The sequence below is a fragment of the Primulina huaijiensis genome, chromosome 12 (assembly GCF_012295235.1).
Source record: "Primulina huaijiensis isolate GDHJ02 chromosome 12, ASM1229523v2, whole genome shotgun sequence".
Taxonomy (NCBI): domain Eukaryota; kingdom Viridiplantae; phylum Streptophyta; class Magnoliopsida; order Lamiales; family Gesneriaceae; genus Primulina; species Primulina huaijiensis.
In genome coordinates this window covers 3076123-3089313 of record NC_133317.1, presented here as the reverse complement: position 1 = coordinate 3089313, position 13191 = coordinate 3076123, and the positions used below count along the sequence as shown (strand labels likewise).

At 32.6% G+C, this 13191-nt stretch overlaps 2 protein-coding genes across 2 annotated transcripts; one reads left to right on the top strand and one right to left on the bottom strand.

The window, feature by feature from the left end:
* The first annotated feature begins 477 nt into the window (after positions 1 to 477).
* Positions 478 to 3740, top strand: LOC140990480 (ferric reduction oxidase 2-like). Its single transcript, XM_073460191.1, has 8 exons — positions 478 to 787; positions 969 to 1068; positions 1158 to 1352; positions 1460 to 1694; positions 1768 to 2095; positions 2208 to 2445; positions 2561 to 3276; positions 3502 to 3740. The coding sequence occupies exons 1-8, from the start codon at positions 595 to 597 to the stop codon at positions 3639 to 3641; spliced, it is 2145 nt and encodes a 714-aa protein (XP_073316292.1). The 5' UTR covers positions 478 to 594; the 3' UTR covers positions 3642 to 3740.
* Positions 3741 to 4955: 1215 nt separating this feature from the next.
* Positions 4956 to 6146, bottom strand: LOC140990311 (uncharacterized). The gene is made up of 4 exons (XM_073459930.1): positions 6102 to 6146; positions 5576 to 6004; positions 5438 to 5484; positions 4956 to 5355 (listed from the first exon to the last, which is right to left on the bottom strand). Exons 1-4 carry the CDS (start codon positions 6133 to 6135, stop codon positions 5143 to 5145), a joined length of 723 nt encoding a protein of 240 aa, XP_073316031.1. The 5' UTR covers positions 6136 to 6146; the 3' UTR covers positions 4956 to 5142.
* Between the last annotated feature and the right edge of the window lie 7045 nt (positions 6147 to 13191).

The window sequence follows — 13191 nt, the reverse complement described above, 5'->3', positions numbered from 1 at the left end:
TCGAGCTTTGAGAAATATGAAGTTCAAGTCTTACAGTCACCCACCACGTACAAATATCAGTGTTACGATGAATGTGTTGTATATCAACATTAATATTAATGTATATATTTGTGTAATAAATTTTTTACAATAATTTATTATAAAATTATTTGATAATTGCAAGATGGGGTTTAGATAAGATTTTATGTAATGATATTGATTGAAAACATGTAAATTTTCAAACAATAATTTCGTTAAAAAAAATAGTTTTCGCCATAGCATCAAACATATATAGTAGTCGATTTGTAAGTATTGAATGAAAGGGGCATTTATGTCATTACACTAAATGACACTAAGGAGCATTTTTTTTTTTTGGGGATTAACTTTCTCAATCATAAACAAAATTGAAGCATAAATGTGTTAGCTAAAAGCCTAAAATTTGGAAACTTGGTCCTTTTTCATTCAACACATATGTTAAAACATTGTGGCTTTTCTTTTGTACTCATCTATACTAAATTTTTTTTCATGTACTTAAAGACTCCTCTTGGTAAATAGTTTCTTGAAAAAAAAAAGAAGGGGACCTTTTACAAAAAGAAGAAATATACGGAGACATACATGGATTTGGTTAAAACAGGGAGGAAGATTAATGGACGAATCAAGAATGTCCAACTTGGAATAAAGTTTCTTGTTTTGGTCATTTTTCTTGGATACATGATGATATGGATTATGATGCCTACAAATATATTTTGGCTACATTGGTTGCCTCGTATTCATAATGCGACTGCTTCGACTTACTTTGGGCAACAAGGTTTGATTTCATGTAGTGTGTTATGACAATAAAGTGTTTGGTAATAAATTTTCTGAGTTTGTTGGAGTTACAGGTGATCAGTAGTTGCATGTGGATCGTTGTTGTACATCTTGTAGCTGGTTAGAAACTTGGTTCTGAAAGTTTTCTTGTACTAACTTCACTCATCCTTTGATTACATTAGGTGCAAATTTTCTTATATATTCATTTCCGATCCTTCTTATGGCTACATTGGGATGTTTACATCTCTATTTGTACAAGTATGTTGATGATGCAGACACTAGGTATTTGAATAATCTCTTATAGCACAATTTCTTATCAGGGTTTATTAAGGAATTCCACTTGTACCCATTACAAATTTTTTTCTCGATAGAGTTCAAAAGACTGCACATTTTGTCTCTTGGAAACGACCCGTACTCATGAGAGGCCCTCTTGGAATCGTGTCTTTGGCAGAATTATCATTTCTATTAATGTTCCTTGCGCTCTTGATATGGTCATTTTCAGCCTATGTACATGGCATGTTCAAGAATATAACTAGACAGGCTGCTTCAACTATGAACGAATCTGTGTAAGAGTATTGTTTTCCAAGCATTTGACAACTAAATGTCATTGGTGTAATCAATGACTTGGGAGAAATATCTCAAAATACAAACCCATTTTTTGTGTTTGTATCAGGTGGGAACTCAAGCTATGCAGTGCTGCTCTGCTGTTAGGCCTTGTAGGGAATGTATGCTTGGCTTTCCTCTTTTTTCCAGTGGCTCGAGGATCATCAATATTACGCTTGTTTGGCCTCACTTCAGAATCCACGATCAAATATCATATTTGGCTTGGCCATACAACATTAACACTTTTCACTGCACATGGTCTTTGCTATGTTATCTTTTGGGCTAATACGCATCAGATCTCGGAGGTATATAATGATCAAGTCTTGGTCTAATTTTTGTGGGATTTGCTAAAAAAAAAGATTCTTGATCTTTTTTCAGATGATCAAATGGAATAAAATTGGGATTTCAAACCTGGCTGGTGAAATAGCTTTGGTCTCTGGATTAATAATGTGGATTACAAGCTTCACTCTTGTTAGGAGGAAAATATTTGAACTCTTCTTCTACACACATCATCTGTACATTGCTTTTGTTGTTTTCTTCGTTTTACATGTGGGATTTCCTTATTCTTGCATCATGTTACCCGGTTTCTACCTCTTCTTGATTGATCGGTATCTGAGATTTTTACAATCTCAGCAAAAAGTTCGTCTGGTATCTGCTCGTGTATTACCTTGCCAAGCCATGGAACTGAACTTTTCCAAGGATCCAAGTGAGTTATGATTCAGTATGCACCTCTCTTTACAGAGATATCATGCTTTTAGATTACCGAACAGCGAAACTTTACTTTATTGCCCATTTCCTAATTTTCCATTCATTACCAGGATTGAGTTATAAACCATCAAGCATTATGTTCATCAATGTTAAGAGTGTATCTAAGCTCCAGTGGCATCCATTCACTGTAATCTCAAATAATAACACGGATCCTGATCAACTCAGCGTTGTCATCAGATGTGAAGGGGGATGGTCTCAGAAGCTTTTTCAGAAACTTTCGTCTCAAATACATCGTCTTGAAGTATCCGTTGAAGGACCTTATGGTCTCGCATCAACCTCATTTTTAAGGTTAAATTTTACCAAAAAAAAAACAGCATTCCTTTGATTTCAACTCGGCCAATTCTGTTCCTTCTTTTTTGTTATCAAGCTACATATCATGTGGACTAATGCATTACATATGCAGGCAAGACATGCTAGTGATGGTGAGTGGAGGCAGTGGAATCACCCCTTTTATTTCCATCATTCGAGAACTCATTTTCCTTTCGAGCACATCAGAAATAAACATGCCGAGAGTTCTCCTCGTGTCAGCTTTCAAGAAATCTGAAGATCTCGCAATGCTAGAGCTTCTGCTTCCAGAATCGGGAACTTTTTGCAATATTTCCACCTTAAAGTTACAAATTCAAGCATACGTGACGAGAGAGAAAAGGCCCACGATGGACAACCAGAAGCAACCTCAAACCATCTACTTCAGGCCAAATGCTCTTGACAAACCAATTTCTTCCATTTTAGGCCCGAACAGTTGGATTTGGCTTGGAGCTATAATTTCATGCTCTTTTCTCATTTTTCTCATTCTAACCGGTCTTCTGACTCGATACTACATCTACCCGATTGACCATAACACCGATCAGATATATTCGTACACTGCAAGATCAATGCTCAATATGTTGTTATTGTGTGTGTCTATTGTGATTGCTGCAACGCTAGTGTTTCTTTGGAACAAGAAACAGAACGCTATATATGTGAGGCAGATTCAAAGTGCTGACTCCCCAACATCAATAGCATCTCCAGCACCAGAGTCTTGGTCTTACAACATCGACAGAGAATTAGAAATCCTTCCACGCCAACAATCTTTGGAGCAATTCACTACAATACATTTTGGCCAAAGACCAGATTTGAAAAGTAAGCTCCTCTTTTTCCCCAGAAAATAATTACAGAAACTAGTTACCAGGGTATATATCAGGCATCAAGAGTGCGCCAACTCCCCCAAGAAACAAAAAAAAATCTCCAAATAAGTTTTTTCCATGCTCCATGAATTAAGTCATCCTTTCATGCATGAAATTCCGTGCGTCTGCCTCTGAATATGCAATGTTGTTTTGACGAAATGTATGTTATTTTCTGAGGCAGAAATACTGTTGGAGTTGGAAGAATTCGACGTCGGAGTTCTGGTTAGTGGTCCCAAGAAGATGAGGCAGGATGCAGCTGAAATATGTTCATCTAGTTTAGCCAACAACCTGAGTTATGAATCTTTTAGCTTCAACTGGTAAAATTGAAGCCGCATGAAAATCTTACATTTGTTTTGTATCATGAAATCTTATCAGGTTATTATGTGCTTCTTTGAATATACTCTCGTAAAATTTGATCAAGTTTTAGGGGTGTATTTTTTTATTTAAGTCAATTTAATATGTTTATTTAATTAATTAATATTTTTAATATTAATAAATATATAACAATAATTTTCAATATTAATAAATAATCAAACTTAAAATAATTTCATTTATTTTAAGTAAATTTTTGTATGAAGTCAATTTTATTTTTGACAATATGTTTAACAACAAATAAACAAGACGGCATAAAAAATAGAGAATAATGATTTTGTTCACTATATATCATATGTATGAATTTTGTGTTATAACCAATATTAAGATATAAATTAATTAAAATTATAGAAAATGATAATTAATTTAAAAAATAAATTTTACTTATTAAAAATAATATTATTGTTTTCAATTTATGGACCAATAAAATATTATAATTAATATAATTTTAAATTTCACGAGGTTTTGTTATCAAAACTCGAAAAATAAAATCAACTATATAATAATTTTGCTTTTAAACTCTTGTTAGCAATAATAAAATTATGTTTTAAAAAGTCCAACGAAAATGAAAAATATAAAAAGGAGAAAAGAATGAATTAATTATTGTTTGTATTGATATTATTTTTAATAGAAATGAAAGTGAATATGTGAGTTTGAGATATTTAATTCTCAATTACATGTACATCCAAATATTTAAGATGAATCAAAAACGTTTTTTGGTATTTTATAATTGTATCTTAGGATTTGATTCTTGTACTTAATAAAATTTCACTGAGTAATAATTAAAATTTTACTGACATTTTGAATATCTCTAGATTTTTAAACTCCACAAAAATCATTAAAAGTTTAGAACCAATTAAACTCCATTTGATATTTATTTCAACACCCAAACATATCACAACAAAGACAAACTAAAAGGGATATTTGCTATAAACCTCACATGAGCCGAGCTACGTATCTATTTAAAAAAAAAAAAACCAATTTTCTACCATATTTTTATTTCAAAAATAAACTTCAAAATTAAATTTCGGATTTATTGGGAAGCAAAAGTTCTAAAACTTTCAACGAATAATGTGATAATATTTTTTTTCTGAAACATAATAATTACATTAAAAACAAATTACTCATCAATTTGAGTAAAAACAAAAGTGACTATACTATTTATCTATCTACTTTGATTTAGACGAAATACACTAACCAAATTAATCGAAAATATTAAGGAAGAAAACGTCCACAACTACACCAAACAGCCGTTTTTAAAATTGGAATTGCATTATATAAACAAATGAGTTAGCAGGAAACAACGAGCGTAAGGCCAATCTGCAACGCGGGGTGGTCACAACTAATTGACCAAACACACCTAACTAGTCTCCTCATCAGATAATCTCGGCATACCAGCAAGGCAGAACCTCACAAGCTACTGCCAAAAGTTCATATTACCAATTTTCCATCAAGGATGCATCAGCTTAGGTGACTCAATTGCCATGAGATCAGAAGAAATTTCTTCCCCCCAGTTCATGTATGGCAGCTTTGGTGACTCTGGTGATCGACAAGCAGGTGAAAAGTTGCCACAAGTCTCTGTTTTCCAGAATTTTAGAACTTGGTCATTAGAGGGCTGCTCGGTCATCTCTTCCATGATCAAATCCTTAACCAGTTCCTCAGGCTGAATCATAATTGAATAATAATATCTAAAATTTCAATGTTCAAAACCTTGTAAATGAATAACAGAATGTGAAGGAACAGACCTTCTTTGGTGATGACTTTACCACAGCAGATGGCCACACGAGAAAATCTGAGAATACCAAGAAATGAAGTTCGGTCCCGGGGCATAGTACAAAAACGAAAATGAATATATATTGATTTTTAAAGTTGATTGGCAATACCATTATCAAGTCCAACTGACTTCATAAAGAAGCCCAAATCCATGATTTTCGTTTGTGCTTTGATGCACTCTTGATGATTGTGATGAAATCTATCTTCTACTATAGAGATGGGTACTTTTTCTTCTGCAACAGCGCTTAACTTCCCACCTGTCTTTGGCGCATATAGTAAAGGTCTCTTAACTGAGTTTGTAATGTCGCCAAGCGCTTTCCTGTCACCATCTTCTCCTTTCTCGGTTGTTTTTACCCTTTTTTTGGTGGTAGCAGTAGAAGCAGCACATAGATCTTTCCCAGTGGAAATGGCATTTGTAAAATTGTATGTTTTGTTTGACTGAAATACAGATGGTTTTCTTGAATTCGATATGTCATTCAGAGCTTTCCGACCACTGATCCTTCCTTTCTTATCTGCCTTGAGTACATCAGCCTTTCCACCTAGAGTTCTCCAAGAGAAAAATAAAGGCTTTAAAACTCCAAGCATATCAACGGAATATTTTGATAAAAATTTATGTTAGGATATGAGTAACTTTACCATTGTGGAGAATATTTAAATTTTGATCTTGCATCAGGAAATGAGCTGGTAAAAGATAAAAGTTTTTAAATGTGTGAAAGGACAATTAAGAACTACAATACATTTTTCTACATTTACCCCTTTATACCAAAAGCATAGTAAAAAATCATAGATTCATGGTTTAATAACTTCTGAAGGCAACCAACACAATCAGAAAATAAAAATTAAAGAAATTTTTTTAACTGAAGATTCTATGAACTCCTCACCAGGGCAGTACCATTTTGTCAATAACTGAGAAGTTTCCATCATAAGCTATTTGAATATTAATGATTCAATACACTTGAATAAGACTGTATTGAATTAACTGTTCGAATTTTTTTTCTAAAAATCATGTTTCTGCACGTATATAAAAACATGATAAACAAATATGCGGAAGCTAAATCGAGCCTTACCTCCAGCCATTGAATTATCTTTTGATTTCTCTGATTTTCCTCCGATTGAAGCCTTCTAAACACTCCAATCTCTCTATAGATGGTGTATTATTCTGGTGTGTTTAGGGACCTCAATCACCTCTATTTATAGGTGTTTCTCATACCATCAACTAGAAAAGTCGGGAGCATGAATGTCAAAAGAAGAATCGTGTACGCATCTAAATTTTCTTGGCCGTCGTCAATATCAATTTGTACACGCCTCTTTTAATATGTGTCATATTTCTTACATTAACTTCATCAAAATTCATATAAGTTATATTCGTCAACTGAAAAAAAGTTTTGAAATGGTAACAATATTCTGAATTTGATCGCTCCCACTGATCAAGTCATTCTCAAGAAATTTTGAATCTCTTCATTCCACAACCTCATGATTTGTGATGAACATTTATCTGTTATAGTACTTTGTACCCTATATCATCTCATATTAATAGCGCCCATTAAGCCTGTATGAAGAATAATATTCAATTTCACAACTTAAAATTATAAACTTGAATTTTAGAAATTAATATCAGAGTAATAGTAATATGCTGCAAAATTAATGAATACATGCTATTGTTATTAAATGAAACAATAAACTATATGTCATGTTTTACCAATGTAATTCATGTTTTAAAAATCCAGTGACATAAAATTTGCCTGTGGGCTAAAATTTTAATTCAATAAGATTTTTCTGTAACTTTATGATAAAACTATCAAAATGTATTTTCCTTAATTCCTGTGGGTAAATTAAGAAAAATATAATTTAATATTTTAACCTAATTAGTTATATAAATATAATAAAAATCCCTGTGGGGTAAATTTTATTATATTTATATAATTAATTACAATTGATGTCCATTATGTGATCCAAATCCACTTAATGCATAATTTTTCATAATTAAGGATGCGGTGGCTATTCCTCAATTATTTAAAATTATACGGTTCACTGGACAAAATTTTGGCTTTACGTAATGCTTTATATAATAATTATTTCGCAATCAATACTTTCCAAGAGTGCTTCCAGGAAAAATAGGTAGTGATAAGGCTCTTTAAATACCTAACTCCTAGTCAGAGCAACATTGCTCAGGGAGACCAGTGGCAAGTCAAGACAGTTTAACCGATCTATGAAGAACTCCCTCAGATCATGTTTTCTTACGTCACCTTATAATTATTATTCAACTTAATTATCCACATATATGTGAATCTTAAGAAACCAAAATTTTTCATTAAATAACTTTATATTCACATTTTTACTTAATATGAACAAATATGTTCCCCATCAGTTTTTCTCTTCAATCAGAGTAGTGATAAAGTGAGGATCACATTTACGTGAAAATGTGGGCTCCTCATCAGTTTTTCTTTTTTATCAAAGTAGTGATAAAGTGAGGATTATTTATTCATTTGTGAACATCTTAAATATTTTATAATATTATATTCACATCTTACTTGATATGTTCATTTCAAATTATAAACAACTTAATATATTTAATATGAACATAATGTGAATATTGATGTACAAATTATTTTTCAATATTATTTGCATTTTAGATTTCAAGAATAAATGCAAACATAATATTAAATTTTCATGTACACGTCAAACACTTATCCATAATATTTGACATTATATCTAACATACAAAAATAATTTCTTAACATGTATTAAAAATTACATCGAATTTGAAATTATTTTAATGTGTACAAATTATTTAACCAAATGCTATATGTATACCGAATTATACATATAACTTAATAACATATTAATCATCATTATTTATTTATTTATTATTTTTATTTTAAAAATAATAATAAAAACGAAAAAAAAACCAACGACCATGTATACCAATTTGATAATTGGTGTGGGTCTCACGACATTAATTAATATTATTATTATTATTAAAATTATAATAATAATAAAACTTTGCAGAGACTTTAATGAGAAGGCAGATTCACGTGAAATGTTTTATCGGTATTAAATTGTTTGAAAATTGAAGGCAATTCATTGTATATCTCTTCGTCTACAACCTCTCCAATTTTCAGAAAACCAGTAGCACCTTCTTCAAAATATTTTCCTCCCGAAAAAATTCTCCATTATTTAAGATTTCAAGGAAGAATTTCAAGGTGCAACCGAGAACACAATTCTCAGGTAAGTTTCTTAATATAATTTTATCTGATTTTCAACTTCAAGTTTTTTACGTAAAACTTTCCCGATATCGAATTTTCAGAAAATGAAAACAAAATTTTAAAGGTTGAGGTATCACTGCTCTGATATCAAATGTTAGAATTTTTTTCTAAAAATCATGTTTCTGCACGTATATAAAAACATGATAAACAAATATGCGGAAGCTAAATCGAGCGTTACCTCCAGCCATTGAATCATCTTTTGATTTCTCTGATTTTCCTCCGATTGAAGCCTTCTAAACACTCCAATCTCTCTATAGATGGTGTATTATTCTGGTGTGTTTAGTGACCTCAATCACCTCTATTTATAGGCGTTTCTCATACCATCAACGAGAAAAGTCGGGAGAATGAATGTCAAAAGAAGAATCGTGTACTCATCTAAATTTTCTTGGCCGTCGCCAATATCAATTTGTACACGCCTCTTTTAATATGTGTCATATTTCTTACATTAACTTCATCAAAATTCATATAAGTTATATCCGTCAACTGAAAAAAAGTTTTGAAATGGTAACAAACCACAAATTTGCTTCAATAATTCCTCTTCTCCTCCAAAATTAACCATAACTATTGTGTATCTTTTAGTATATCTATTAGTTCATTAGTGTACAATACTATGATTGCTTAAATTAAATACAACATATCCCTGCAGTATTCTTAAGTTATCTGGGATTTATCAACTGCTTTATTCATGAAATATGGAAAACGCGTGGAATATATGATCCATTTCATAACTCCAATGTCAATAATTCATAAAAAAAAACCACATCCTACGAAATCCTTCTTCACCCTTGAAGAAGGAGCAATTACCTCCCATGTGTGATCAAAATCACTTTGAAAACACTCGAATGAAAAAAGAAAAAATATATCAACAAGAATGAAACCCAAACACAATCAAAAGTTGAACAAAATACGAACACTCAAATTAGAAGGCTTTAAATAATTCGCATGCTAAGGATAAACAAACGCTAATGATAAGAAATTTAACATCAATTTACAAATATAGATATTAACTCGAGAAACGTTCAGGTCATCATCCGACTTTTTGTCACGAAAATTTCCAACAAACAAGAAGATGGAGAAGAAAACTCACGGTAGATTCTCAGATTTTCAGAAATTTCTTTCGCGCTCCAGAGTATTACCTTCTTGTTTCGAAAAATTTCTCACTTAATTCAGAGGATTAAAGTAGATTTAATTTCTTCACTCGAATCTTCTCAATTTTCAAGGGCTTCAAATCTTGAATGAATTCTGGCACTTTGGCGTTCTACGAATAAAAAGGGGCCGCAGTGCAACAACGGTCATATTTGTAAGGATGAAATTACAGAAATAGGCCGTTCTCACCCAATAATTACAGAATTGGATTTATCTTTTTTCTTGATCAATTAAATTATTTTCCAATAATATACTCTATATCATATAAATATTTTAATGTTTGTAATGTACAATGTGATTTGAATTATTTAGCATGAATATTATTTAATATCAGTGAAGTAAATTAAATTAATCAAAATTTTAAATGGTTTAATCATGGATTTTAACAAATTAAATACTTTTTACTTGCCATCTTAATATTTTTTTTAAATTTAAATTGAAGTGTTTGTTGAAATATGAGTTTGCTATCATTAAGTCTCAAAATCATGTGTTCTTGTGCATTTTCCTAAGGGTATGTCTCTTGGGAGACGGTCTCACGAATCTTTATCTGTGAGACGGGTCTACACGGTCTACCATACCGATATTTATAATAAAAAATAATACTCGTAGCATAAAAAGTAATATTTTTTCATAGATGACCCAAATAAGATATTCGTCTAACAAAATACGACTCGTGTGACCCTCTCACACAAGTTTTACCTTTTCCCTAAGGCCTATTATATCAAGTCACTCGTATGCCTCACCAGGAGATATACATTTTAATATTATTAATTAATAATTAAGCCAGTGCCTTCCATTAATATTCATTGCCTTAGACAAAGCTGGGGAAGAAGTCAAATGGCTGAGAAACTTCCTAGAAGATATTCCTTGTTGGAATAAGCCAGTGCCTTCCATTAATATTCATTGTGATAGTCAATCGGCAATAGGAAGAACACAAAGCAGTATGTACAATGGTAAGTCTCGTAACATTAGACGAAGACATAATACCATAAGACAATTGATCTCGAACGGGGTTATTTCTGTCGAATATGTGAAATCAAAGGAAAACCTAGCGGATCCATTTGCAAAAGGAATAAATAGAGATCAAATGTACAAGCTGTTAAGAGGGATGAGCTTAAAACCCACGAAATAAAATATTTATAGCGGTAACCCAACCTTGTGAATTGGAGATCCCAAAACCTTGGTTCAATGGAAAAACTAAGTTATAATTATTGGTTTAACACTTGGAAACAATGAAGGCTCATTCCTATGAAATCCAAGTAGAAAAAAACCTGCAACACGTGGTAAGGTTAAGTTTCTTTTAATGATGCCTAGACCTAAGAGGTAGGGTATGGCAGGATACTCTAGATAGGAGATCACCTATATAAGTGAGAAGTAATGGCCGTTTCAATGGAAAACACTTATGAATCTAAGATATGGTCCAGGGCCGAAATGGACACAACATGAGAACAATAATATGTTAGAATTACTATTGTGTAAATACTATTGACTTGGTTTACATAAACGGTTGACTAGTTCAAGACATCATGTCACTACTCAACTAGTAAATCCTATAGTATATTACTAAGGAAGGTTCAAAGTCAAAAACTACCTATCCTAATGCAATAATAATTCACAAGAGCTTTCAAGTAAATAAGCATACATGCATTAATTTCATTTATGTGGGGGATTGTTGGATAAATGAAAAGAGAAGAAAAGGAAGAGTGAGAAGTTGTAAAGGGAAGTGGGATGTCTCAAGTGTGGCTTGTCCCACATTGAGTTAATAACCAAATAAAGTCTCCCTAATAAGCTCCAAGTTGAGACAAGGGTTTGGGCCCCAAGGGGTACCAGAAGTTTTTAGACGAGGGAAGACGCTAATAAGTTGTGTCTCGGTAAACCAAACACACACGCGCGCGCCCGGCCGGCGCGGTGCGGTGCGGTGTGGTCTTATGACCGTATTATTCTTTTTGGACAAAATTTATTTGAAAATAATTTTGTTGACAACACCTGCTCACGAAACCGAAACAGAAACCAACGTGCATTCACAGAAGATGCTGCGCATATGCGCGCCAGAATCCGCGCACATGCGCGTGACTTGCTGTTTTCTTCGCAGATGGGCAGAACAAGTCGCGCATATGCGCGGATAAGGACGCGCATATGCGCGAACCTTTCTGGAATTATGCATTGTGGGCAGAGCAGGGCGCGCATATGCGCGACTTAGGACGCGCATATGCGCGAGCCTTTCTGGAAATCTGCGTTGCGAATCTGTGCATGCGTCCCTCACAGAAAAGGTGGGTTTCAACCAAACAATGTACCCCTCGACTGAAGTTGTGACTCTTCTTCACATCCGGTCCGTAAAGACGTGACTTTTCTGCGCACCCGGTGATCATCTATAAATGATTCCTCCATCCATTTTAGAATTGCTGATCATTTTTCTAATTTCTTGTCATATTGCTGCACTCTATTTCGTTTTATATACTTGAAAGTTCCTGCATATTTTGTTCGTTGTTTCGAGACTTGTAGTGCCTCAAAATCTCGGATTGAAGTCATTGTATCTTAGGGACGATTGCCTGCAACGTATAGCACTATATACGGGCAATTTCGTCTTGCGGACAAAGGAGATTCCTTGCCTCTACTTGATCTTATTGTTGCTGCGTTTTGTTCGTGATTCAAGTTACTGCGCTTTGCTCGTGTTTAAAGTCTTCCAACATATCCAGGGTAATATCTTACAAACATATACTTCCAAACAAATTAATGATAAATATATTAATTTTTTAAGTTGATTAAATAATATTAAACAATTAACACGAAATTATTTTCAATTTAAAAGTGTTGTTCAATTTTAAATTGAAATTTTGTTTATAAAGTTTTTTTTAGTCGGTACGAAGGATAATTATGAAATTAAATATTTTGTTGTCTNTATACATGGTTTCACTCATTCGAGTTAGAAATTAAATCGCAAATGGGACATTATACATCTATAGATTAAATTTATTCCTTATTTTATTTTTTGGTTCACAAAATTTTTTGCAACGTATATAATTTGATGATCGCCAAACCGTTAATTTGTCGTGTCTAAAAACTAATGTTCCATACTAATTAGTTACAACAAAATTGAAGTTAGACGACTTTTCGATATGACCCAGCTGATGAATAATATAATATCAGAAATATTATTTTCATGATTAATATAAATCGAGTCGATACAAATATAAACATATGCTCACTCCAATATTACTATGCTTGAGTCAAAAACTTGATGATAAATGGCGATTCAATGCTGCATTATGTATTCCACCAACATATGTATAATGTTAAAATGCGCCATGTGGGAGG